Source organism: Rhinolophus sinicus, chromosome 16 (genome assembly GCF_057876585.1).
Source record: "Rhinolophus sinicus isolate RSI-liver-muscle chromosome 16, RSI-T2T, whole genome shotgun sequence".
Classification (NCBI taxonomy): domain Eukaryota; kingdom Metazoa; phylum Chordata; class Mammalia; order Chiroptera; family Rhinolophidae; genus Rhinolophus; species Rhinolophus sinicus.
In genome coordinates this window covers 152,177,557-152,205,226 of record NC_142516.1, presented here as the reverse complement: position 1 = coordinate 152,205,226, position 27,670 = coordinate 152,177,557, and the positions used below count along the sequence as shown (strand labels likewise).

The window sequence follows — 27,670 nt, the reverse complement described above, 5'->3', positions numbered from 1 at the left end:
AAAAGAGAAGACAATGCGAGAGGAAAGGAGGGAGAGAGGGAAGGGAAGGGGAAAGAAGATGAGAGACGAGATTGTTCTGAGACTTAAGGATGAAAACCTGTTTTCTTAAGACAGTCCATGAAGAAAATTAGCAAACTATTAAAAGTAAAAAAGTTTATCAAAAAAAACCCTGATATTTAAAACATTCGTGTAATGAGTATAATGATTTTATAGCTAAAGAAATGTCATCATTAAAATATTTTAAATTAATATTCAGGAAAACACTTCATAGGATATTAGCAGAATGCTGTTAGGAACCAGAAAAAAATGTGTGAAATGAGTCTCTAGGGTGCCACTTTAATCTTGTATCATGGTGATGATACAGCTCTTCATGTTACTACTTTTAATGAAACGATTTTTTAAAAATATTTTAACTTCTTCACGTCTATTTACTAATGCTATGTGGACGTTTCCTTTGCACCCATTTCAGTCTTCACTTTGCACTTCCACTTTGAGAAAGGGCCCTCAGCTCACTGCTGAACCTAGATGATTAGGGACAGTGATATGATAGGACCTCTGCAATGTGTGGGAGCAGCTGCTTACCCTTTTGACCAGGTCGGGGAATTAGGAAAGGAGGCTTTGCCTATAGCCCAAGCTGTCTTCCACTTTGCTAAGAGAAATAGCCATTGTCTGAGATGTGAGGCCAGTTATGTCTAGAATCCATGGCTCTTAGCTTGCCCACCAACAATGAGCCAAGTCTGGCTAATTTTTACACAAAGTCCTCCACTCTCCAATTGGCTGTCAAGCACACTGAGTAGCTAATATATCAAATGTTCACGAAACAGGATTTTTTGGTTCTAGTTATCTATCAGCTTAAAGTTGCTGATTTGGTTTTGCTTTAAGTTGGCACAGTAAGTGGAGTAAGGAAAATATCAAATGATTTTTTTTTTCATGGATGCATCATTCATTGTATTTTCTGAAGCCTACGGAAGAAGTGTTAGAATTTGATTGTGAAGAGATAATTGATTCTTTGAGACAAGTGTAGAAAACACATTGCTTAGTGAGTGTCTAGTCCATAATAGACACTCAGTAAGTGTTAGTTCTCTTTCCTATCTTTTCTTCCTCGTTACAGATATCTACCTCCTAATTGCCTTCAATAAATGTTTACACACGGGGGAAATTATAACTAAACATTTCATTTATTCATAATCTTTTATTCCCGTTTTCTTTTTTCCCAAACACATACTGTGTGTTGGGATCTCTTACAGATTCTGGGACACAGTGATAAACAACAACAAATGTATACGATCCTATTCTTCATGGAGCTTATTCATGTGTCACTCTGAATAATCTGTGGATTTGATTTGTTACCTGTCATTGTCGTATTTAATTACAGATTACTTCAGATAATAGTGCATCTTTCTACCTCATTTTTCAGTGTCTTTTCTAAACATCATATTATTTTATCTTCACCATAGCCTTGAGAATTGAGGAGAACATATGACCCCAAGGTCACACAGGTGTCAGGAGAAAGACCGAAATTAGGACTCCAAGCTTTTAAAATGTTATTCGTGACCTTTATACCACACCACAGCTGTCTCTCATGAAAACAATGACTGTACTTGGACAAAATATATGTAAAGCCCATGCAGATATGATAGCTTCTGTTTCCTTGGGAACAAACAGGATAGATTTGAATTCCCCAAGTGGTCATGTAACAAATAGTTCATTCACTAACACTGTAATACAAATTAGAATCTAATAAGTAAATAAAGCATTACTTTCAAAACATCAATTCCAATTAAATCTAGGTAACATGAACTGCCACCTATATTAATATAAAAGATTAGAGTTCTGTTTGCAAATCTAAAAACAATTTATGGGCATAGCAACATCTTTCCCACAATAATGAAAGCCCACTGAGTAGACACTGAGAAGATAGAATTAAAAAAAAAAAAAAAAAAAAAAAACAGAAGTGAGACAGAATTGATCAGCAACCACTGCTTCTGAGGTTACCAGTAATGACTTTTGTAAATGTGTAATTAACCAACAGAAGATAAAGAAAACAAAGAGATATAGGTATAAAACTATGAGTGTCTCTGAAAAAATACACATAGTGTTAGTTTATTTTAAGGGAAATACCAGGGGTGCCAAAAAAACTGTATACAAATGGACATTTTGGTCAATGTTGCTCAAGCAGTAGTTCCCCGTAATCAGAAGTGTCTGGACGCTGATGGTAACCGCTTTGAGCACCTTTTGTAATTGCAGAAGTCACACATGACTTGTATTCATCGTTTGTTATTGGTATATATTGAGTATTACAATTTTGATACTGTTTTCCTTTCTTAAAATGTGTGTACATTTTTTGGCACCCTCTGTATATTAAAATGCTGTGATGTTCTTAAAGAAAGAAGTATTTGTATTTAGAAACCTAAGACATATCATTTGAACCTGTTATTAGCACACATCCCTCTCTTTCTCATCCCTCCCAAACGTCTCTTTTTTCAGCACTTTCTATCTTTAATGTCAGCTCTTTACTCTCAGAATGCCAACAGAATGCCAACAGAGATATTATTTCATTAATCCCCCTAAGAGAGGATTCATGCACCAAATATCTTCTGGAAATGCACAGGTTTTGCAAGTCAGTTAGGTGAGAAGGATAATTCCTTTGTACATCTATAGCATCTGTCTACACTGGGACTTCCAGATACATTTCCAAATTATCTAATTATCCCTTTCAACATCCCTTGGAGCAACACAGGCAGGAGGTAATACTGATTGTATTTCTTCAAGGAGTAGAGCTAATGATTTGTTCCACAATGAGGTGGCTTAGCCTGAAGCTGTATTCTCTAGAAACTTCTGTACTGTTGTAAGGAGAAGATTCTCAACTGTCTTAAAATAGTATTTCTTGTCTCGAATTAAAGGTAGTGGTGAGTGTAATGACTTCACAAATACCTCTAAGTAAATGCAATTACATCTGAATCACTTATCTTGGCCGGTTAGAGCCAGCTTTCCAATGTGTCCCAGGGTGCGTTTCCTGAAACACCCTTCTTGTGAGAACCTCCGGAAGAACGAGCAGCCAAATAATGGTGAGAAACACTACGAATGACCTCACTTTTGACAAGCCAGAACACACGTTAACCTGATGAAGCCTGGCTAAGATACCTCATTTAACCTTGACGCATGTACTCTACTTATGTAACCACTGTTAGCTCCTGGAAATAATATTTTATGGAAAACATTTAAGAAACATCAACGCAGGAGTGGCCAGATGGCTCAGTTGGTTACAGCACGAGTTCTGAACAACAGGGTTGCTGGTTCTATTTCCCACTGGGCCAGTGAGCTGCGCCCTCCACAACTAGATTGAAGACAACGAGCTGCCACTGAGCTTCCTGAGGGGTGGCCGGATGGCTCCCTCATGGCATGGTGGGCTGCGCCCCCTGCAAATAGGATTGAAAATGGTGACTGGACTTGGAGCTGAGCTGTGCCGTCCACAACTAGATTGAAGGACAACGACTTGGAGCTGATGTGCCCTGGGGAAACACAGTGTTCCCCAATAGTCCCCAATAAAATTAAAAAGAAAGGAAGGAAGGAAGGAAGGAAGGAAGGAAGGAAGGAAGGAAGGAAGGAAGGAAGGAAGGAAGGAAGGAAGGAAGGAAGGAAGGAAGGGAAAGAAAGGAAGGAAGGAAGGAAGGAAGGAAGGAAGGAAGGAAGGAAGGAAGGAAGGAAGGAAGGAAGGAAAGAAAGAAAGAAAGAAAGAAAGAAAGAAAGAAAGAAACATCAGCGCAAATGGTTTTTTCCCCTTCAAATCGCCTTACTCAGAAACTAAAACTTCTAGAAAGAACAGATCATAGAATGACCTAATTATTATCAAGCACCTACTTTCCCAGACACTAGCTCCTGTTTTCCTGCCTCATGCATTGCATTTTATCATCAGAGCCTATCTGCGTGGTGAATAATATTTTTATTCCCATTTGACAGAGCAGGCAACTAAGGCTCAGGAAGGCCCCTTGGAATGTTGGGGTGGCTGGCACTGGGCTGTCCTCAGCCTCATCAGCCACCTGTCTACATACTTGCCCTTGGTAAACACAACCAGTTTCAGGCCTTTAAATACCATCTTTAGGCTAAGGATGCAAAGCTCCATCTCTAGCCATGACCACTCTACAGAGAACCTTGATCTATACATCAGCATATAATCTGAGGCCTTCCCCCCACACATATTATTCTTCCTTCATTTCTCCCCTTACTCCAAATATAAAATATAGGGGTACCCAGACCACCAGGAAAAGGACTCACTGGTCTTTTATAGTAATGTACCTCTGGGCCTCAAGAGACACAGAACTTTTATCTATCTGTACTGCTATAATAGCAAGCTCAGAACAGTGTCTGAGACCGTCCAAATGCTCTGTACAAAAATTCCTTTTGTCACCCACCATTTGAACCCCATGTTTTAATAATACGTTTATTAAAAATGAAATTATTCATTTTCACATTGTAAGTCATCTAAGTTATATAACAAATATGTGTTATTTAAGATATAGTGTCTGCATGAGAATCATACAGGAGTTTTCAATCGTGCTCAAGCAAAGACAGGGCAAGCCGATGCTCTGCTCCCGTGTGCCACTGTTCCCTTTAGGTTTGTAAAATTCTAAAACCATCTCTGGAGTCCTAGGCTTGGCACTTCCACACTTGCCAAAAGTCTCTCTTACAGCAAGTCCCTTTTTCTAAAGGTATAATCGAATCTGTGTTGAAGCACCTTCAAGATTCCTATGTTGACATATTGTGACAGATTTTTATGTAGGTCTTCACCTGCATGTGGGGTTAGTTGTTTCCATAATAATTAGGAGTCAGTATTTTCTTCAGTTTGGATCAGGGGCCCAGCAATTTCTGCACTGAAGGCATCTTCAAAATCTATACCTGATATAAATAACAGAAAGCTACTAGACTATATTTACTAACCTATCTTCTGCTGTTATAATTAACACCCTCAGAAAAACAAACAAACAAAAAACAACAACAAAGAAACAAATGGTAAGGTTTTCTGTTATGATAAAATATCCCCTAGAACACTAATATTCTTTCAGGGCATTTCTTGTTTTTCTGGTTTAACTTAAACCAGTGAGCCAGATTTTTCCCAAAGGGCGAATTAAGAGGGTAGGTTAACTCTTTCAGCGCCTGGCTTCAAGAAATCTCTGCAGGACCGTCAGTATGGTTTGCCTTAGGCTTTATACTTTTTAAAAGTCAGCTGTCGTATTCAAAGCAAGCCAAACTAGTACACTCCACAGAACCCCTGGAGCTTTGGAAATGTTAATACCCTCCTGCAGCCATGACCTTGCAGCTTGGGAAGTGATTTAGGCACGAGGGAGAAAAGGGCCCCCTATCTTTATTGCACTGGTTTACACCATCAACTTCAGAAATTGTGTGAGAGAAGAATAATCAATACTGTGTTAAGACCAATCTCTAAGAATGCCAAGACAAGTGTTCCTGCTCTGCAAAATGCTGAGTTGGAGGAGAACTTTTGAATACAACAAAAGAGAAATTGCCTGTAGTGGTAAAACTAAATGAATTGTGTCTCAAGATGGAATTTGTCATTGGGAATGGCACTCAAGAGCCCTCTGTGTACGTCAGTGGAATCCCATAAACTGCCTGATGAAAAATGCTTATTTTACAGTTAAGCAACACAGAATCAAATTACAAAACCAGAAGGAATGCATTCTAAATGTACACTTGTAAGTTAAGACTTCGCTAACATACAGAGTCCCAAAAAGTATACTGGAAAAAGGCATCTAGGAGTAGAATCATCTCCTGTGTAGAAATGGGAGAACCATCAAGTTGCACTTCATCAAAACTTCCTGAAAATTTTACTATATTTCCTATAATTCTGGTAAAGGTACTATCTCTTGATAAATAGCCGAGTATGAAGCTTCTAACAACAGGAAAGGAGGTATCCCCACACCACCCCGAGTGAAATCACTGTGGACAAGAACTGGCAGCACAGTCCCTAAGATCATTACAATTAAATGTTTGATTTCCCACAGCAACCCTAGTTGTGACATGAACAGCTGTCAACAACAAAATTAGAGGAAACTGTCATTATATGGATTTCATCAGCATTTGCTTGTCCTACTTCCATACCATTGCTCAAGAGAGTGTTTTCAAAGAATTCTTTCAGTAGAGCTTTTCATTATTCAAAGGGGAGTCACTCAAGTTATTTGGCCTTATATGCTATACATGAAATACATTTGTCACAATAACAAGAATACCAAACAGATGTGTACTGAATGCCAAATTCAAGTACATAAAAATGTCTGGGACACAATTCCTTTAATCCTGCAAGCATTACATCAAATAACTATTACAATTCCTATTTTTAATACAATATTTCCACCCATATCTGTGGAGGATATGGTCCAAGACCCCAGTGGATGGCTAAAAACCTCAGATAATACCAAAACCTATGTGTGCTATGATTTTTTTCCTATACACACATACTTTTTCCTTTAAAGGAAGCACTTCACAGCTTCTCTTTAGCATATCTGAATTATCAGCATCACAACTTTTGTGCTTTGGGGTCATTATTTAGTAAAAGAAGGGTCACTTCAACACAAGCATAGTGAAAAAGCAACAGTGGATCTGATATCCGAGTCCAAGGCAGAGCATCATCTTGTCCGAACTCAGCTGGGAATGGGCACAAAGGGAAACTCTAAAATTCATTGCTCCGCCCATGTCTGCAAACGTGCATGAGTATTGATTTGGGGCTCACAAATTAATTTTAGTGAGTAGGCAAATTCACAAATACGGAATCCGTGAATAATGAGATTGATTGTATATGCTGAAAATAAGAGTCAGAGCACATAGTCACTTCTTTATGTTATATTAGTGAGATTTCTTTAAATCTCAAGATTAGAGTTTATTGGAAGGAAGAGTTCCATGAAAAATGTCAAAGCCATTGCATTGCATGCTGTGGTGTCATAATCTTAGGAAGAAACTCATTGTGTAACTTTCTTAACTTTGCAATGTTTCCGGCAGGTCTTTCAGGGATGTGGTCAACCCAAACCTGCTCCAGCCCTCAGATCGGCCCGCTCAGCTCCTGAAAATTTTAATACACGGTTCAGGCCTTACAATCCTGAGGAAAGACCAACAACCGCTGCAGGCACGAGCTTGGACCGGCTGGTGAGTTCTCTCAGCCGCTTTCTGTTACCAAAGTTATTCTTCAGGAGACGTGATGGGAAAAAGTTGGTTGTAAAAATGATCTCATTCTTATGTCTGCTCCTGGTCTTAATTAGAATATTGAAAAGTAATGAGACCTTCCTGTTAGGTCAAGAATTAGATTATTTAAGAAGTCTTATCTCCATTAATCCACTCATGCAGTAGCCAAATTTTCAACTTCATATTTCTTCTGAAATATTAAGTTGAAGACTGAGTAGCTATATCTTCCAGGGATATGATTATATAATAGCACATTTCTTATTCATCTGCTTCAGTTATTTATTCAGTTATCATACACTGTAACTTTATTATGACTTCTCCTTACATGTAAAGTTTTCTGTTTGAAAGACCTTGCCAAGAGACCCCAAATCAATGTTACTACCATTTTTTCTTTTTTGTGTGTCTTTTAAAATTTGAAATCCTTAGCAGTCACTCTTTGATCTCTTAATATATGTGTCAGGGGACTGAATGATATCATCAAAGTAATTTAGTTGGCGAATACAACCATAAATACAGTAAACACAATTTTTAATGTGTTTTAAAAATCAAATTTTGCTATAAAAAAGAAAATTTCATAATTTCAGAGAAATACTGCCCAATTATTTTCGATGCAATTTATAGGATTAATACTACTGTAAACAATTTATGCACCCATAATTGTAAGTGCTGTTAATGTTGCTTTGCTAATTATCTTGATGTGAAATTAGCAGATAAGAACCTTAAGGTCATAAAACACTTGAACCACATCTGATTATGTCATATAAACTGAGATCTCAAGGGTTTCCAGTTATAAAAATACTTTTATAGGCACTGTAATAAATTACTCTACCATTTTAGTTAATATCTTTCTACATTGTAGAACTCTTAAGATTAAATTGATTGAGTTTGGCCTCAAAGTAAATATATCGCAGCAATTTTCTCTATAAAAATCAAATGCCCTTACAACATAAAGGCCTATCCACGAAGTGCCAGTGTGAACAGGTAAGTGGACTTGTTAACCACTGAATTATGTTATAAATTTATTATAGTTTATTAGAAAACAACACACTTCCCCCACCCCACCCCCCAGTGTAGGTTTTGAAAAAGGAATCATCTGCATAGCTGCTTCAACTTTCCACTTTACCTTCATTACATCTATTCTCTCTTCACAGTTTCAGGAAAGGTTTAAAATTAGTTACCCTATTTTTCCTTTAAACAACCAATTAGATTTCTCCAAGCAACTAGTCAGTTGTTTAAAGAAATGACAATTTCATATGATTCCATTGTTTGGGCTTTTACTTTACAAATTCCTTTGTATGTATATATCCTTTTAACCAGAAGTACAAATGGTGAGTATGGATTTGATCTCCTTTTTTTTTTCTCCCCCATTTTAGTTGGCTCTAACTTAGTTATTAGAATAATTTAGGCTTTTCAGAATTTTTGTAAACTCTCATTTAAGAACTAGGACACAATTAAGATCAATAAGTTCTAGAGATCATTGTGCCTGTATACAATAATACTGTAGCGGGCGCTTAAAAATCTGTTAAGAAGGTAGATCTCGTGTTAAGTGTTTTTATCACAATAAAATAAAATTTAAAAACAAGTGCATTTCAGGTACATTATACACTTAGATAAAATTACATTGAATTTGAACAATATAGTGATATCTACGACTACTAATTAATTTTTTCCCTTTGAAACAGAAGCATAGTTTCCTCTCCCCAGGAGCAATGAATACACACACACATAAACATGGGAAGTAATGCAAGAAACTTATTTTTCTCAAGACAAGAGTATTTATGCAATTTAACCAACATAAATAAAGCATCACCACTTTGAGAATTTCACATGATGTTTAAAAAATTGAGTTTTAAACCTTTTATAAAGGAACTTCATCAATGATCTTCAAAATGCCCCAAATATAAAGGTTTTGGAGAGTATTGGCAAGTAACAAGCTGATTTGGACTCTTCCATTTTATGTACCCCCCAGAATATATTTTAATCAACTTTTTTTCTTAAAAGAATTAATAATGGTTATTCGCATGAACAATGACCAGACTCAGTGCATAGGAATTTAAATCAATTAGCCAATTTTATTCTAAAATATTCTCTGACAGCAAGTAGTACTTACTTCCTCATAGGTGTGGCTTTAGGCTCAGTAAGGGAGAATGTCAGTTTTATTCATTTTTATATTGAATTAAATTCTGATTCCTTCCTAAATTATAAAAATTAGCAATTTGTAACTCACAGCCAGCCATAAACCTACCTGCAGCTATTTTCCTTGTCCCTAAGAGCCAGGGGCTGTTTCCACATTAAAAGGAGCTATACAAGATCCTTCTTAGAAACACAAGTGAGATGGAAGCTAGCACCAGAACCTCGATGTGCAGCCTTGATTCGCACAAGGCTTTCTTCCCTTTGTGGATTCCACATCGCACTGAATAGTGGAAAGGTGAAGGAATTACATCAGCCAGAGTGTGCTGGGCAACAGTCAGACAAAATCCTCTTTACGACACAAGCATTGGTGAACTCTCCTGATGGGTCTGCTGTACATTACAGCGTGTTTTGACCGTTTATAAACAAGTCTCATGTTACCTACTTCTGTTTCAATTTTCTCCTGAAAAGATGTTTCTTGAAATTTATAAGAAGCATGTGTCCCAGAAAAGGAGAATAACTGGAAAAGACTTCCCTTAATTTCTCTGAGTGTTTCAGCAAAGAAAAAGGACAGCATCAAAAGATTATCCCAATCACCCCACCCCTTTCACCAAAATGAAAATAACTATCAAGCTCTCGGAGAGTTGTTTCTTAGTACCATTTAAAATTAGTCCCTGTGGTATTAACTTTGGGATCTGTTGGCAATTGTTCTTATATCAGTTATTGTAAAACTGTTTTCCATGTGAACTGGTAATTATGGGGTTTTAGAAATTAAGCTTCTAACACCAAGCTGGGTAAACTGCTACTAAAACATATATAAAATAATTGACAACAAAACAAAACTCACTCTTAAAAATACATCAATTCCATCCTTTAACCTCTACTATCTTTATAAGGAACTTGTACATTCTTTTATATCACTAGGAAACATTTTCATTTGTTTCCGTTTATTGGAAGTAAGAGTTTCATTCCTCTAAAATTATATGGGAATGAAAAGCAGTTTCGGTAGTCAGTAGCTTTCAGACATACTACCCAAAAGTTATTTTTATTATCCAGTAATGAATGAATATAATTGTATAAATTCAGCTGCTGATGGAAAGCTGACTCATCAGGGAATATCACAGTCCTTCCTGCCAGCAGCCATGATTTGTTGAGGATATAAGTGTCATGAACTAATTTGGTTAACAGTCTGGTCCACCATTACACATCTCCTGTTACCAACACTCGACCTAGCAGCACTTCAGCCAGTTACTGATTTTCAGTTAAATAGGCCCGAGGTGATGATTTGCATGAAGGAAGAGATTGGTTCTATTCCTTTTTTCTTAACTTTCTACTCTGAATTCTCCTCAATAATTGGATAAGAAAACTATGGTTTTTTAAAGAAAGTTCCACTGGAACTTCATTGGATATACAGCGTGTAAAAATAAATCAACACAAAATAGTGGATCCAAGCGTACAGAGGTATTTCAGATTATTCTTTGTAAAAAACAATTAGCGGTACAGCTCAGAAAATTAGAGCACAACATGCTATACTATATGGCTCCTGAACACACTTGGGCAGGAAGTATCTGTTACTTATGCCAGCTGATTCATTAGAACAAAAATGTAGTTTAAATTGTTTATCTTAGAGGAATGTATTTTATAAAAGTAGATTAAAAACCAAAAACCAGACAGGGAAGTTAAGTCATCAAGTTGATGATGACTTAGACCACTGAATATCCAGTAAGTATTCAATATTGTACTGTGTGTGCAGACTTCTCAAATATTCTACTGGTCATTCTGAGGAAGTTTGGGGTGGGGGTGGGTGGAGTGCCAGCCTACAAAGCTAAACGTTATACCTGTGCTGTGCTACTATGTATAGAATAATCTCTCTTTCTTTTTCCTTTAAATTTGTTTTCCTCTTGCTTCCCAGAGGATTGTGTGGAGGACAATGCAACATAGTGTAAGCTTTGGTCTTATTCTTCCTTTCATCCCCATTTGTCTTCATACAGTCATTCCCGAGAGTTCCTGAGAAATTCCACCTTCACCTCCCCTTTCCAAATTGTCTAGAGAGCAAATTGAACGCTGTGCATGACCAATGGGCTTAGTAAGCTTTTCTCTACTTTGTTCTTATGGTTAACAACCATTTTGTATTATTTCCCAACAGCAAGGTTTTCAATCTAAGCTTCGTGTAAGACTAGCTCATTTGGTGGCTGATTGAAATGCTTTCCCAATTTTCAGACTATGTGTAGTCTTCCTGAAAAACTAGCTCTTCCCTGATAGACTGTATAGGTTTTTTATTCTTGTGCTGAGTGAATAATTACCTCGCTGATAATAAAAACAAACTAATATCAGCTCTCGTGCGTAAGAAGTTAAGTTTTCCATTAGCTCGGACATAGGGAATTTAGAGGTTAAGAAATACTTTGTGGTATAGGTTGTTTACTTTTTTTCCTTACTTGAATTTACTGATATTTTTTAGAGCATTTGGGGAGGGAGCATAGGATAGTTTTCCTACAAGGCAGTTTGTACTGGGACTGAGGACAAGAAGTCCAGGGTCCTCTGACCTGACTTCATATATGAGCCATAATAATTATATTGTTATCTAATCTGTTTTTTCATAATACCATTCCATGCTGGTAATACCCCATAATAAAAACCTGAACCCATAGCATCGTGGACCCAGGAGAGAAGATGACTCTCTTTCCCCCAAGAGAACTGACATGTTGAACATATTGGAATGAATGTAAATCATAAAATCTTCCCTCACCCCATTTCATCTGCTGGACTTCCCTGCTTGCCTCCTATAATGGGCACATGATGGGCACATATTTATTCATGCAGCGCACCTATGACATCATGGTGCTACCTGTCTGCCTGGCCTTAAATTCAGGCAGTGGTAACACTATGTCTAGAATTCCTCCTTTCAGATTTGCTTAGGAAATTGTTCCCTGAGTGGTATTCCCATTCATCATTCCAACTCTCTGAGCCCAGGGCAGTTTCGATGAGGTGAGAAAGTTCAGAGGTAAGAGGTAAATCTGGAACAGGAATTTCTAGAAGGAAAGACCTTGAGGAAAGAACAGGGGAATCAGATAGCTTAAGGTTACCTGATATTAAATGGGAAATGGGAGGAGAAAACATCACGGAGGGACAAGTCAGGATTCTATTAGTGTGATCCAATTGATATAACTACAGTAGTATGTGCCTGCCCCTTCCCAACACATTCTCCTGATAAGTCCACATTTTTCCAGCAGTTTAGCCAGTCCAATCTCCTTATCTGATGGGTATCTTGATCCTTGTAGCTTCCCCCCAAGAGAACTGACATGTTGAACATATTGGAATGAATGTAAATCATAAAATCTTCCCTCACCCCAGTTCATCTGCTGGACTTCCCTGCTTGCCTCCTATAATCTTCTCTAGTAAAAAAAAAATCAGATGTCTATTATGGGATATGATTCTTTCCAAAGTACAATGCATCTTCTGAAATTCATTAGTATGCCATTGGTTAAAGTGTGTTCTTAATATTATTGCACATAGATTTACATACTTTCAAAATATCAATATAGGCACTTTATTTTGTTCTGAAACAAAATGGATAAAGCAACTCACATTCTGGCATCATTTCCTGCCTGATGATTAATACCAGTTTCAGAGTAAAGTGCTGGTCATAAAAATGTTCTTCCATGCCTCTTTGGGGCCATTTTGGTGTGATTTAGGAAGTCTTGGTTGTAAGGATTCAGGAAACTGTCTGTTGTTCATTTTAAATTGCCATGGCATTTCATTGTCACCTCAAAGGAGTCCGCATCCGGCTAAGTCCACTATTTTGCATTTCAAAAGGATGTCAGGCTGTGTTTAAGAAACTGCTTTATTATCTACAGCCTCAGCCACTGTCTTTGGGTGAAACTGGTATTTCCCACCTTCTACTTTCTCTCTCTCTCTCTCTCTCTCTCTCTCTCTCTCTCTCTCTCTCTCTCTCTCTCTCTCTCTCTCTCTCTCTCTCTCCAGTCTTTGCTTGGCCTGAACAAAAATAAATAAATAAAACCTCAATAACAGCAGTAGACCAGATTCTCCACTTTAATTAGTTTTCTAAAGATAAATGGGTCAAGGCCAGATTGGCTTTCAGCCTCTGCTTCAATTGAATAAATTATGCCCCATTCACCCCAGAAAACAAAACAGCTACTACTCAATCTACTTCAGATTGTGAACTGCCCGGTCTTGCCTGAACCTGCTTTATCTATTTGCTGCAAAACCCCACTGAGCCACCCCAGTTTCATTTTCAATGAACCCTTAGTAATAACAGCAGCAAAATACAGTGAGCTTTCAAAGCAGGGAGAAAATACAAAATACTGAAACCAAACCACCCAACTCATTCGGTCTCAGTTTCTGCTTTCTGCCCTTCTCTAGGTAATATCAGCAGCATGTGGGAGCAGAGAGTCATCTGACACAAGCTTCTTTACATTTAGGGGGCTTGTGGCTGATGAGGCCCAAGTGGCGACTGTCATAAGAAACCCATATAAAATGATGGCTTATCTCCAGGACATTCTGCTTATTCCACAGGCTGGAAGGATACACAAATCTAATTCAATGGTATGCACTGTTGGAAACCTGGGTTGAATGCCTGCTCCTTATGTGGAATTTTGAGCTCATACCCTATTGACAGTGGACTGTTTTTACATCCTTGGGAAGCTATTATTTCAGGCTTGTATAAGAAGACTGAAAATAGGAGGCGCATAGATCTTTCTCTCAGCTCAGGCGAGGCTCTGTTTCATTGCACTGGGTCGTATACCACAGGGAGAAAGAAGAGGAATAACCACGCTGGCTGCAGAATTCCCTAGGAGATGCTAAAGCTCATTGCACACCACTGCCTTAGACACAGTCAGACAATCCTATGGATTCCAACAAGAAAGTCAAGTCATGCCACATATTTTAATTGGGGAAAATTTTGTGTAGCTTCTATTAGGCAAAAGTGGTCTGAAATCATTTTGGGGGTAATTTTACAAAAAAAAAAAAAAAAAAAAATTTGCAACTCGGTGTTAAACTCTCCTTTGTCCTCAGAACCACTTAAAAGAGACTTTGCTGACCTTTGACTGTATCATAAAAGAGAAATGTTACACTTTAAGACCCCAAATATGGCTATATAGATTTTATATCTATTTTATGGTATGTTGATATGCTTATTTTCCCCTTCAGACTTGAACATTTCTTTCACAATTCCTAGACTTCCACTAAACCCAAACTGCTGTATCCTATAGGTATCAATCAATCAACAACTATATTTATTATCTTCTTCTCTGTTGCATAGCACTTAGTAAAACTAACTACCATGTACAGTCTACATCCTAGCATATTGTTAGTGCTAGTGTCATCAAAAAGGCAAGAATTACTGTTTGCACAAAAATGTTGCTTATCAAATTACTTCAACACACTGTGTCTCCTCCAGGGAATAGCATCTAGTATAGATAGGGCCTCATAAAAACGCTAGCATACAGGAAAGAGGAATTTGATTTTATAATCTAACGTAGACTACACCCATAAAGAATATGTGGAAGGTATATGAATAAATGAGTTATCATTGACCAAATATGCAAACTGAAAACACTAAACATCTGTAGCCTCTTTAATATAGGCCATATCTTATAGCTCATTCTCCCATCTGATGCCAAAATTTTTGCACATATCTTGTACAAATTAAACAGAAACTTTGTTGTCAATCCTGTGCAGGTCGGATGAACGAGTCCATCTGCACCCTCATTCACAGTATTTGTCCTATGTAATAGATGTTTTGGTAAGTTGATTATGAAAGCCTATATACACAAGCCAGACTACACTGCTCAAACCATACATTTTAAAATATGTTCATGAGAGGTATCACTTGACATAGATCTTTTATTAAGTTATTGAACAGTTTTAAAGGACCTTTTGTTCATCACGGAAAATCTGCAGTAATTTTTTTTCTCAGCGCTGTCTGAGAGATACTCGCACCACAACTCCCAAATGTGATGTTCACGCTTATGGGAGATAGAGCTGAAGAAATGGGATATTTCATAAATACTAGTTTTGATGTATTTGCTGTATAATCAATCAGCTTTTAACTGGCTCTGGGGCCTATGGAATACATTTGAAAGCATTGGGAATTTGGCTATTCCCATAACATACTTGGACACTCTTTAATGCTAACAATAAACCTCAGGCATAAACATTGTAGAGAAAACCAGATGAGAAGAAACCTGTTTGAATGAAAATTAACTTCCCTTCATAAATGTTAAAAGTAGAAAGATATCTGCAATATGCAATAATTTTATTACTTAAGCTCATTCATGGTCATTATTATCAAGGGCTCTGGCTGCATGAGTATTTTCTTACTAAAATACTGGCCAAGCTATTAAAAAAAAAAAGAAAAAGTCAGGTTTACAGTAAAAATGAAATAGCAGCTGCAGCAATACCACTATATTGCTGGCTAACAAATCGTTTTTTGGAAGGTGGGTTTGACTAACATCTTTGGAAGCTTTTCCAATACTGTATTGATCCGGACAGGCCAAGCTAAGCAATGTAGCACCTGCAAACACTACCACCATCCCCAAATGGCTTGTAGCAACACAAGTTTATTTTTTTGTTCATACCAAATACCATTTTGGGTTGGCTGTGGGTCAGTTACACATGACCATCACCCTCACTCCAAGGCCCAGGGTGACAGAGCAAGCATGAGCTGGAGCTTCACCTGTTACAGTGACTGGAAAAATTCAGAGTGTAGCAAAGGTGGCTATTGAAGTCTCCATCCACCTGGAAGGGGCACAGCACACTGTTCACATCTCATTGGCCAAGGCAGGTCACGTGACCAAGTCAAGAAGGCAGGGATGTGTGTCCCTCTGTGTCTCACACAGAGAGTGAAAATGGACATGTTAGTGAACAGTAATATTGTCAACCACAAACACATATGATCAAGGCAAGACTTTAAAGTTAATAAAAATCTATTTCATTACTCTCTTCAACTCTAAAACAAACCTTTTTGAATAACAAGAGAAAAATTCATTATTTATCCAATAAATATTTATTGGGCACTAATGCACACCTATGATAGGTGACTAGAACATAATCAAAGAGCTCACAATACTTTGGGGGATGACAGAAAAAACTAGCAATAATTTAAATCAGACCATGTTCTGATAAAGATTGCATTTAAAAATTTTTAGAATTCTAGGAGAAATCTAAGTTCTCATCACAAAGGGAGTGTCTACATGCCCTAGAAAACCAGGAGCATCTCGTTCCATGTCAGGTTGATTTTTAGCATTGATTTTACTTATGTGAACTTAGCATTCAGTCATAATTCAACCAGAGCAAAGGAGTGTCACCCCAAATCTTAAGACAGTATCTCAAAGGAGTATATAAAAGTTGTTACCAGTGAGTAGGAGAAAAATGGCAGTAGAAAAACAGAATGAGCAAAGACGATTTTATTACCAGCATTTAAATGTCTTTCAAATCCAGGCAATATATAGGTATTTTAAATGAGACTTCGATATTGCATGTCGTGAGTACTGCACTTGTCTGACTTAATGTCATGTTTGCTTAGGCAAAGCAATTTTTCTGTTCTTCTTTCTGGGTCAAACTAGTTGGAGCAAATCAAATTGTTCTCCCTCTCTAGTTCTTTCATACATCATCATTTGAGATCACCAAGAATTTGCATATTGGAAACTACAATATCTGTTTATTTCTGAACATCGCTCATGAAGGAGAACACTTTTCACAGATTAATCAGGGAAATTGCACAGGCTGACAGCAACAACAAACTTATCGATAGTGATGAAGGTCTCAGGAATGTGTGTGCCGTTAGCTTCTGCGTGGACTTATTTGCAATGTCGTAGAGCTCTGATTCAATTGGAAGAAAAATTATGATAGAAATTCATAAATTATTTATGTGTAATGATGCAGGAAAACAATGACTTTGTAAGTTTTATTCTAAGGTACTTTGACCTAAGAAAACTCTCCAAAGCAGCTTGCATTCATTTCAGTGAAGAACACTCAGCTCTGCACTTGAAAAAGCTGAGCATTTCCTTTCCTTGCTCTTTGCAGCTCCTTGAGTGCTAGAGAAAAGAGGTAAACATGCAGCAGACAGAGCAGGTCTGGGAAGAAAACATAAAGGCAGCAAACTGCCTTAATTGATCTCCACACATAAAATCCGAAAACCAAGAGGCTATGTTTAGTGCGAGACATGTCCCTACGAAAATGTTTCCAGTTACTCAGGAAAATAAAATCTTCTTTATACAAGGGTCTTCAAGGAACCAGAAATATTTCATTAGGATTTTAATGGTGAGGGCTCAAGTGAGAGAAATTTTGTCCTCTCTTTTGTCAGGGTTTCTAAATAAAATAAAAAGTTGTTTATAGTATTTTCATTTTAAAAAAAAGTTTCATTCCTCATGACTCTGGATGGTGAGAAATAAAATGAATCTTTAGGAATATTTTTTTGAAGAAGTTGACTTTGGATAACTTTGATTATTGTATGACAAGAAAGTGGCGTGTGTGTGTGAGTGTGTGTGTGTGTGTGTGTGTGTGTGTGTACTTTATAATTATGATACACTCCTTGTGACAAGTAATAGTAAGTGACCAACCCACAGATTGTTACAGTTATTTATCAAATTGTAGCTGAAGCATGACACTTTCATATAAATATCTGTGATTCATCACTACCTTTTAAAATTCAGAGACACCCAGTTGTGAACGAAATGTGACCACCAATTTCCAGTTCTTCCTCAGTCCTCACATTATATCCTGCCCTCAACTTCACCCTCCTACAGAGAAGTGCCTCTCCTCTCTGCTTCCTGGAAGAGTAGAGGGGAGAAGACAGGATAAGGTGACCCTTTGCAGAACAGTCTTCCTATTAGATATATTTTCACTGATTGTTTTTTCCCATTGGCTTGTTCATCAGTTACTTACAGAGGTATTTCACTGTGAAGGAAGATTTATCTCTTTCTTCTTGTAGTTCTGTTTTTATTTTATATATTTTGAGTCATTTATAGTTATAAATTTATCTTCCTTGAAAATTGACCCGTTCATTATTTTATAGTGATTCCTTCTCTCTAGTAGTAATTAGTTACTTTAAAGTCTATTCCTTTCGGATTTAAACTGGTATATCAGACTTTTGTGGGGGGGTTAATATTTGAGTGACATATCTTTTTTTTATGTCTTCACTTTCAACCTTTCTGAGCCCTTTCTTATGTTTTAGATGTGCCTCTTGTAAATATCACATAACTGGATTTGTATTTAAATCCAGACTACCAATGTTTGTATTTTAACTGGAGCATTTAGTTCATTTAAATGTACTTGAAATACTGATATAGTTGTGTTTATTTTTCCATCTTATTTTGTGATTTCTATTTGTCTCATCTTTTCGGTCTCGTTTTTTCTTCTTTCGTATGGATTGACTGAGGATTTTTTTTTCCCATTCCACTTTTTAATGTTTGGACTCTAAATACTTTAGTTTTTATTCTTTTAATGGTTACCCTTGAAATGTTAGCATGTGTCCTAACTTGACGAAGTCTGAATTTAATCAATCCATTAATACCTTTACCCTATTTTAAAAAGACAAAGACCTTAGAACACCTCAGCTCTGATAATTCTCCTCCCAAATTACATGCTATTATTATTGGATAATTTAATTCTACCTTATAACTTTTTTACATCTTACAAGACTTCAGGTTATTAGTATTTTTATTATTTCATATTGGAATTTTTTATATAGAATTAACCACATTTTACCTTTTCTTTGGTTATAATTTCTTCTTGCATCAAGCCATCATTTAGGAATCACTTTTCTTGGTCTGGAATATATCCTATAGGATTTACTTTACTGGGGGTTTTGTTTGAAAGTGTCTTTGTTTGCCCTCATTCTTAGAAGACATTTGTGCTCAATATGTAATTCTAGGTGGACAGTTATTTTCTCAGAGTACATTGCTGCTTATGTTTCACTGTCTCCTGGTTTCCATTGTTGCTGTTGAGACGTCTACTCTCAGTCCTCCTTTTGTAAGTAACCTGTGTATTTTCTTTCAAGCTGCTTTTAAGCTCTCCTTTGTTTTTCTGTAATGTTATTATAATGTATCTCAGTATAAATTTCCTTTTTTATTTATTTTGCTCAGGATTTGTTGGGCTTTCTGAATCTCATGATTGGTTTCTTTTATTATTCTAGAAAATTCTAAGCCATTATCTCTTCAAGTATTCTGGAAAATTCTAAGCCATTATCTCTTCAAGTATTGCTTCAACGTAGTTCACTCTCTCATTCTTAGCTCTTATTCCATAACTGATTAGACACGTCAGATTTTCTTATTCTGTCCTCCATGTCTCCTAACCTTCCTTTGTCTCTTTCTACATTCAAAATAATTTATTTAGCTCCACTTCACAGGTTATTAAATATCTCTTCTGCTATATGTCCTTTGCCATTAAATCTATCAACTGAGTTTTTTACTTCAATGATTACATTTTTCACTTCTAATATTTATTTAGTCCTTTTTCAAATATGCTTTGTCCTATGTTTAATAGTATGTTACTCCTTATTCACATTTCTAAATAGTAGCTTTTTCTGTCTTTGTGTCTGATACTTCTAATATCTGAAATGTTTGCTGATCTCATCTGATATTTCTGCAGGCTCTTGCCCATGATGCTTTGTTTCCTTATGTATGTTATGCTTTATGTGTTCGTTTGTTTGTGGAGGGTTTTGTGAGCTTATATTCCTTAGAACTTATGCAATAGAAAATCTTTATGGCCTGTGGTGAATGGTATTTATATTTCACTCTTATACTAAGGATTGAACCCCTTGGAATTCCATCTTTCTGGGATGTAGACTGGTGGCTTTAGGGAAGCCCTGCACTTCAATCTCCTGGCCCTTGTTCCACCCTGCAAGTCTATCAAAACCAAAACTTCAGGTCATCTGGGTCTAGGAAATATCCTTAAGTCAAATGCCAACCTGAGTATTCTTGTTTTCTTTCCCCGGTTCCTATTTTCACTTAGTTTTTGGCCTTTGAGGATTTCTTACTTTCTTTCCAACTCATTGTTTCCTTTAAAATGTTTCCTATATTTTATGTAGCAGAGTAAGTTGATTTTAGCTGCAGGGTCAGTCAGACCCTATTTTACATACTTCCCTAGAAATATACAGAAAAATACACACACACAGGTACACACAGGGTAATTTCCTCAACTAGCTATGTGTTAAGATCTTTTGATGAAGCATCATACCATTTTGGATCAGAGCATTGGAACAGTTATTTATCTGAGCTCTCTGTTTCTAATAAATATTCTAGGAAGTCCTATTTTGTTGGGCCATATGGTAGTTGGATGCCCTGATCTCATCGTCAAAGGTTGGTCCTGTTCCGTATCTACCCTTAAAATTCCAGTCTGCAAGGTCAGCGGTCCCATCTCAGCACTCTAAAGCCCCTTAAGCCTGAGCTTGCTGACCCCACCCAGCAGAAGAGGTCACACGTAAACAGAGCTGCTGACTTTCAGAAAGGAAAACTCAGGTACACCCTTCCCCTCATCTCCTTGTTGGCATCTGGAAAGAGCTCCTCAGTATACTTACTGACCCAGGCCGATAAGGCAAAGAGAATAGTGAACAGAGCTGGAGATCTCCCTGGAACATCTGAGGGGGTATTGTTGTGGAACGCTTTTCGTGGGCAGTGGGCCTCATACAACTGCTCAGAATCCTTTATTCTGTTGTTTTTGTGGCATATTATGCACCAAACTGTGGTGATTACTATGTTTTCAACCCAAGTAAAATATATATTTCACAGTATTTCATCGAGAATAATAAAAACAGCACAATTTTTAAAAAGTAAATTGAACTATAAATAAAAATAAGAAAATTAAAAATCATGTTTTCATACCATTTTTGTTAAAAGAACAAAGCAGTTTTTGGAAGGAGATATATTTGCCAAGTTTGTGTTCTCTTGGGTGCTAGGTTCAGCTAAACAGCGGCACTGGTGCTGCCGTGGTTACAGAACCAGATTGCTCGAAGCTCTGTCGCTGGCCTTTTCTTCAATAGAACACTCAGAAATCTGCCCAGGCCAAAATCTGGACCTGCTGGGTTAGTGCTCATACATGTAAAGTGCTTAATGGAGACCTGTTCGATTGGCTTGCAGGACACACAAATGCATTTCATTCATTCATTCATTCATTCATTCATTCACTGCCTCAGACCAACAGAGGGCAAGCTCAGGCAACAAAAGTATGGAGTATTTGGCTTCAGAAGGCCTGTATCCGTATGATGCAAATAAGGAATATGCGACAGAGAAAGAAGCCAGCCCCACATGGCTTGGTGGTGTCCACTGCTCGCTCACCTTACTCCTCTCATCTCTCCCAGCCCATGTGAGGAACGTGCACCACCCACCAGAGGCATAGCTCCTTTTTATTGCCACATGTTATGTAGCATAGATGCTAAAGCAGAGGCTTCAGGGGCACACAAGCAATGTTCAAAATTCTGACTGTATGATCATAAGCAAATTACTGTCCAATGGAAAATAAATAGTACCTTCACTATCCTGCTATTATGATGATATCAGCTAATGTGCAGAAAGCTCCTAGCTTAGCTGTTGTCTGCATTAAGCTTAATTATTAATAGTATTGATGATAATAATAAAAAAATAGATTAAGCATGGCTGTTATGATTATTAATCAAAACAAGAACAATATCTAATTTCAAATACTTCAATTATTCATTGGGATTTTGGCTTTAGCCCAAAACCTGCAGGTAACCCCATTGCCCCAGCCCTTGGTCTTTACAGAAAGTGGTTAGTTTGGCTTCCTGCCCCAGCATTTCAGGAGAGCAAAGGCTACAAAAGCTTGTGTCAGTGCCTCTAGGACTTGTCGCTGAGGACTAGAAGTGTAAGCGAAGACTGGCGTCTGCACTGTTGTCAAAGAAAGTTACCGCTGGAGCGTTTCTCTAAGGTACAGCCACATAGCAAGATTACAATGAAAAGTCCCTGGGTGAACATTTGGGAAGTTGATAAGAGAGTTGAGTTCTCTAAAAGTATTTGGGAAGTATGCAGCTAAATGGTGGATGAAAATAACCCGGAGGAATGATGGAGTACAGAGAGGCCAGGGACTCACCACGTCCCCGGTGACTCATCTCCGAGAGGAATGCACATCTTGTGGCCTCCTGTCACCACCGAGGGCTGCCCTGAAAGCCTTTTTTAAAAACATTCAAGCCAGGCAAGGGAGAAATACTGGCAGATGACATGAAAAACCCAAATTAGGTGCTGAATCGGATGTGAAGATGAACAGCATCTGAAATAGCCTTTTTTTTTTTTTTAACTCACTTGAAGGTGAACACAGGGACGAGTCATCGACAATAATTTAACTGTAAAATGATCAGTGCTTGGAGACTAGATGTGACCATGGGGAATGACAAGAAATAGAAGAAGGCTCTTGCAGCTATTTTTGTCTTCCCCCATCTTGACCTCTCCTCTCCTTTTAAAAATAAAGGGAGAAACAGAGGCACAAAGTAATTAAGATTTGTCCAGTGATGGAGCCAGAACAAGAACACAGGTTTCTTGTTTCTTTCTTGGATTTATGTCCAACAAATTGTTCCACCTGCCTATCTTACAAAATATAACTCCAGATTGAAACAGAATCTGTTTAACAGCCTACCCTGGTTCAGCAAATAAGAAGAATGTTCCACATTTGTGGAGTGGTTTAGAATAGACAAAGAGTTTTTACATATCATACCTCATTTGTAAAGCTTGAAACAACTGGAAACAGCTATTTGATGTTTCCCTTGAAGAAATTTCCAGTGTTGGCTTTCTGTTTCCCAAGGGTCTAATACAGCAATCTCCTTGGTCTCTGTGATGTTTCTACTGCCATCAAAGGTCAAACAAGAGGTGAACAGGAATTTTTGTGCATTTACTGCTATTTTGTCTCCTCTTTGTTACCCACACTACAGTAAATCCTCACTTAACGTTGTCAATATGTTCTGCCATTTTAAGCGAAACGACATATAATGAAACCAACTTTACCATAGACTATTTGGCATAAACAGGAATTAAGTGCCTATGAATCTCATCAATGTTATAATGAAATGACAGTGAATGAAACAATGTTATTCAAGAACCTGCTGTACTTTAATAAGATCCTCTGTTTGGAAAAAAAGAAAAACAGAGACAAGGAAGAAGGGAGGAAGGAGGGAAAGAAGAAAGAAAGAAAAGAAGACAGGAAGGAAGGAAGGATATTTTCCTTTCTGACACTTTCTGGTGCCCAGAACAACTTCGCAAAAATCCACACTGAAGCCTGGAAAAAGGACATTATTCACTTAAAAGGAGGTGAAGAAAGGATCTTGGTGAAAGGCTGAGACAGAGGGCAGTGGGGTCTGAATCATGACTATTGTGTGTTTCCAGAATGTTGAATCAACTACGCTCCTAAATTTGCTTTTCATTACCTTGCTGGTATTTTCTCAAAGGCTGCTGGTCATAGGATGAAGAGCCTCATTTTAGAAGTTCTTCCTGTACCAAATAATAGTATTATCCGGTAACTTATTTTTGCTTGAACTGATAAATAGGAGAAAACTATGGCTCTATTGATTTAAAATGATAAGAAGCTTTCCGCACATTAGTCAAAATGTTTCTGGGTGTTGTATAAAGTCCCTCCTGGATTTACTCACTTTTGGTTAAAATCCTTATTACATATTTTTGTCTTCTGTGTCCAAATCATAGCATTACCTTGAATTGCAATCAGCAATTCTTCATCCCTTTTGAGTCACTGGGATGCAAACAGCACTATGATTTATCCAGAAACACCAAAGGCACGTTTGGCTTTGGGCTGACTCATGCCAACTCTAAAAACAAGACCATTTGTTCAGGTAAATAGAGTAAGATGCAAATGAAGCCCAAGTCTTGATCCTTAAAAGTGCTGGCTAAGGCCTCCTTCCCCACCATGAACTTGGAACATCCTCCTTAAGAGGGTCACAAGAGGACTGAGTAAGACAGAACCAAGCCAAGGTGCAGATTCGCCATCACTGGCAGGAAAAAACAGTTCAAAACATTTGCTCTACATTCAGGGATCCTTCGAGTTGGAGGGATGTTAAAATACACAGAGTTCAATACCCTCACTTTACCAATGGGGATGCCAGAATCCAGTGATGAAGTAACCGATGCAAAAATCACACTGGCTTGGGGCTAAGATATTTCTTTGCTTCTCAACTTTGATTCAAGTAATACATACAGTAATGCATTTTTTTTTAAAATAATGTCATCTTGGTTGTAGTAAGCCTGTCTTTACCTCTATTTTATTCCACTAAGATCAGGTAATTTTGGCATTAAGATATATATATTTTAGAATAAAGAAAAGCCACAAAATAACAGTCACAAAGAAAAATAATGTAAAATCAAATGACAAATTCACTGCAACAAAAAAGGTAGATTTTTTTTCCCTCTTAATAAAGTTTTAGGTTCACAGCAAAATTGAGCAGAAAGTACGGAGAGTTCCCATATACCCCATGTCCCCACACTCCATAAGCACAGCTCCCCCACTGTCAACATTCCACACCAAAGTGGTACACTTGGGTTTTGTTCATTGTGTTTTGTTTTCTACTACAAGTTCGTACCCTTTGATCATCTCCCCAATTCCCCCAACCCCCAGCCCCTGATAACTACCATTCTACTCCCTGCTTCTATGAGATTAACTTTTTTAGATTCCACATATAAGTGAGATCATACAGTATTTGTCTTTTTCAGTCTGATTTGTTTTACTTAGCATAATGCCCTCAAGGACCATCCATGTTGTCCCAAATGGCAGGATTTCCTTCTTTCTCATGGCTGAATAATAGTAATCCAGTGTGTGTGTGTTTATACACATACCACATCTTCTTTATCCATTCATCCATTGATGGACACTTATGTTGTTTCCATATCTTTGTATTGTGAATAATGCTGCAATGAACATGGAAGTGCAGATATCTTTTCAATATCCTGTATTCATTTCCTTTGGATATATACCCAGAAGTGGGATTGCTGAATCATATGGCAATTCTATTAATTTTTTTAAGAACTTTCATACTGTTTGCCATAGGGGTTGAACCAATTTACATTTCCACCAACAGTGCACAACTGCTCCCTTTTCTCCACTTCCTCATCGACACTTATATTTTCCTTCTCAGTGACAGCCATTCTGACAGGTGTAAGGTGATCAGAGTGGTGCACTAACCATAACTGATGACCCTACATTGATTCCTTTTCATCCAAGTTAATTTCAAATTAGCTGGCAAGAGGAATTCTGTCCTAAATGAATTCTGTCCTAAATGCTGCCATTTTCTAGTGAAAACTCAGAAAATGCAGTAGAACTGTGGGTGAATCTTTCCAACTTTCCTCTTTTAGTGAAAATGGCAGGGAGGGAAGAGCAAAGCAGATGGATAAAAGTAAATGAGGAAATCTCTAAGATCCTTTCCAGCTTGCACACACCAGCATTCTGTGAGTCATGACAATTAAGTCAGAATAACTCATCTCTCCTCCTATGAGACCATCTAGAAATGTGTGGGAAAAAGAGAGCCCACATCTCTCCTACTGTTCTTTTGTCAACAATAACTTTCTCAAGGGACTGTCACATCAAAATTGTAGTTGTAATTTAGCATCTACCAATATCCACAGGAGACAGCAAATCTTCTCAGTATATCTCCAGGTCTCATATATACCAAGGCATAGAGGGGAGAATTTGTAGTTTCCTTCTACACATGCAGAATTCCATGCATAATTTTGAAAACAAGGACCCACTGAATTCTGCTGGAGCTGGCTGTTTACGTGGCTATAATATTGTTTTACTAGCTGTGTTTGTGGAAGTGCCTTTTCCCTCTGTGTCAGCAAAACTGCTCTGCAGACGGGGCTGGGGACTGCTGGACTCTCATGGAGATGATTAATTACTGAGCATCCCGCCACAGATGTTTTACCCTTTTCGGTGTTGTGGGCCTCTTTCATCTCTTTTTTGAGGGAAAACACTCCACAATGCTCCTTCTCTCCTGCTCCATCCTTTGAATTCACAATCCTCCCATCGCTTACTCACAGCTGTTGCTTCTCTCATGAAATTCTAGGCCACAAAACAAGAAAAAAAAGGTGTTTTTCTTATCATGGTAAATGTACTGCAGTCAGAGCAAAAACAAAAGCAAAACATTCTAAAACATGCCAAGCTCTTGGGAGGAATGTCTACTTGCTAAACTGACACTTCCCTGTGACCTTGGTCCCCTTTTCAAGATTCTCCTTGTTATGGTAACACTGGATGCTCACATTGAGCGGAAAATATAGATTCAAAAGTGATCAGGCCATTTTCTTTTGTGAGAAGTTTTTTGTATTCTTTTTATTGTATTAACCAAATGTATGATACAAAGTAAGTGGTATGTGATCACCACTTATAAAATTGAATCTAAGTGCAAATCATTTCACATCTTTCTCCCTTCCCTTAATTAACTTCAGTGCTTCCTTTTCTTAAGACAGAACTATTGAGCTGAGAAGTTTTCTAAATGCGAGAAGCCAAGCCGTAGAGCCATACCACTCTCTTTCAAATTGACTTCCTATCCAAGCATACTTCCTCTCCCTCTCTCCTGATTTTGTTAGGAGAGAAAATAGTTGAGGATTATCTTTCCCTCTTCCTGGAGATATAATACAAAGCCAACAGTTAGAGAAAGATCTGCTTCTATTGTCTCAAAGGACATGTCTGCCCATTAGACCAGTATTTCTGAATTTATGGAGCCTGGAGAGCCTCCATCAGACGCTCATTAAAACGCAGATTCCTGAGGGCCAACCCAGAGAAATGGGGTGACCCGGTGCAGGAGGGAGCTGCCGGGCTGGACGTCAGAACTGGTTCTACTGCTCCTGCCCTGCATCACTGTGTGACCTTGAACATCCCACATCCCCTCATCTGTAGAATTAGGGATGGTTGGGCATCAGTGGCTCTGCTGACCCTTCCAGTGACACAATCCTAGCTACCGTGCAAGCGTGGAACGTGTAACCAGCTGAACACTGACCAGTGGGTTGTGGATCACCCTTTGAAGTGCCTGAGAAAGAACTCTGGAGCCAAAAGCCCAGCTGACCTAAGGCTGGTGAGCACTTCCCACAGACACAGGAGCCTTCAAAGTGTTATTTCTTTTTCAGAATATCTGGTTCATGTCTTTTAGGGCAAGACTCATATTTCTTTGTTGTCCTAAAGGGAGTCAGAGAGAGATAGAATTAAAAAAATAAAACTAAATAAAATGTCCACAAGAATATCCCAAAAGAACAGAGGTGGGGGGGAAAAGCCAAGCTTGAACTTAAGCCTCTGAAAACATTTGGCAAAACACTGAGTTCTCCCTGCATGTTCAACATTATGAATTTTCACATGAGCTCACAGTGTTCCCAGGACCCACCAGACCCTGGGCCCCTCA

At 37.9% G+C, this 27,670-nt stretch overlaps 1 protein-coding gene across 1 annotated transcript in view; it reads left to right on the top strand.

Moving 5' to 3' along the window:
* Nucleotides 1-27,670, top strand: part of GPC6 (glypican 6) — a 1,038,077-nt gene that overhangs the window by 944,745 nt on the left and 65,662 nt on the right. The window contains exon 6 of the mRNA XM_019737186.3: nt 7,009-7,152. Within this exon, the coding sequence (XP_019592745.1) occupies nt 7,009-7,152 (144 nt within the window). The remainder of the gene's footprint in view (nt 1-7,008; nt 7,153-27,670) is intronic.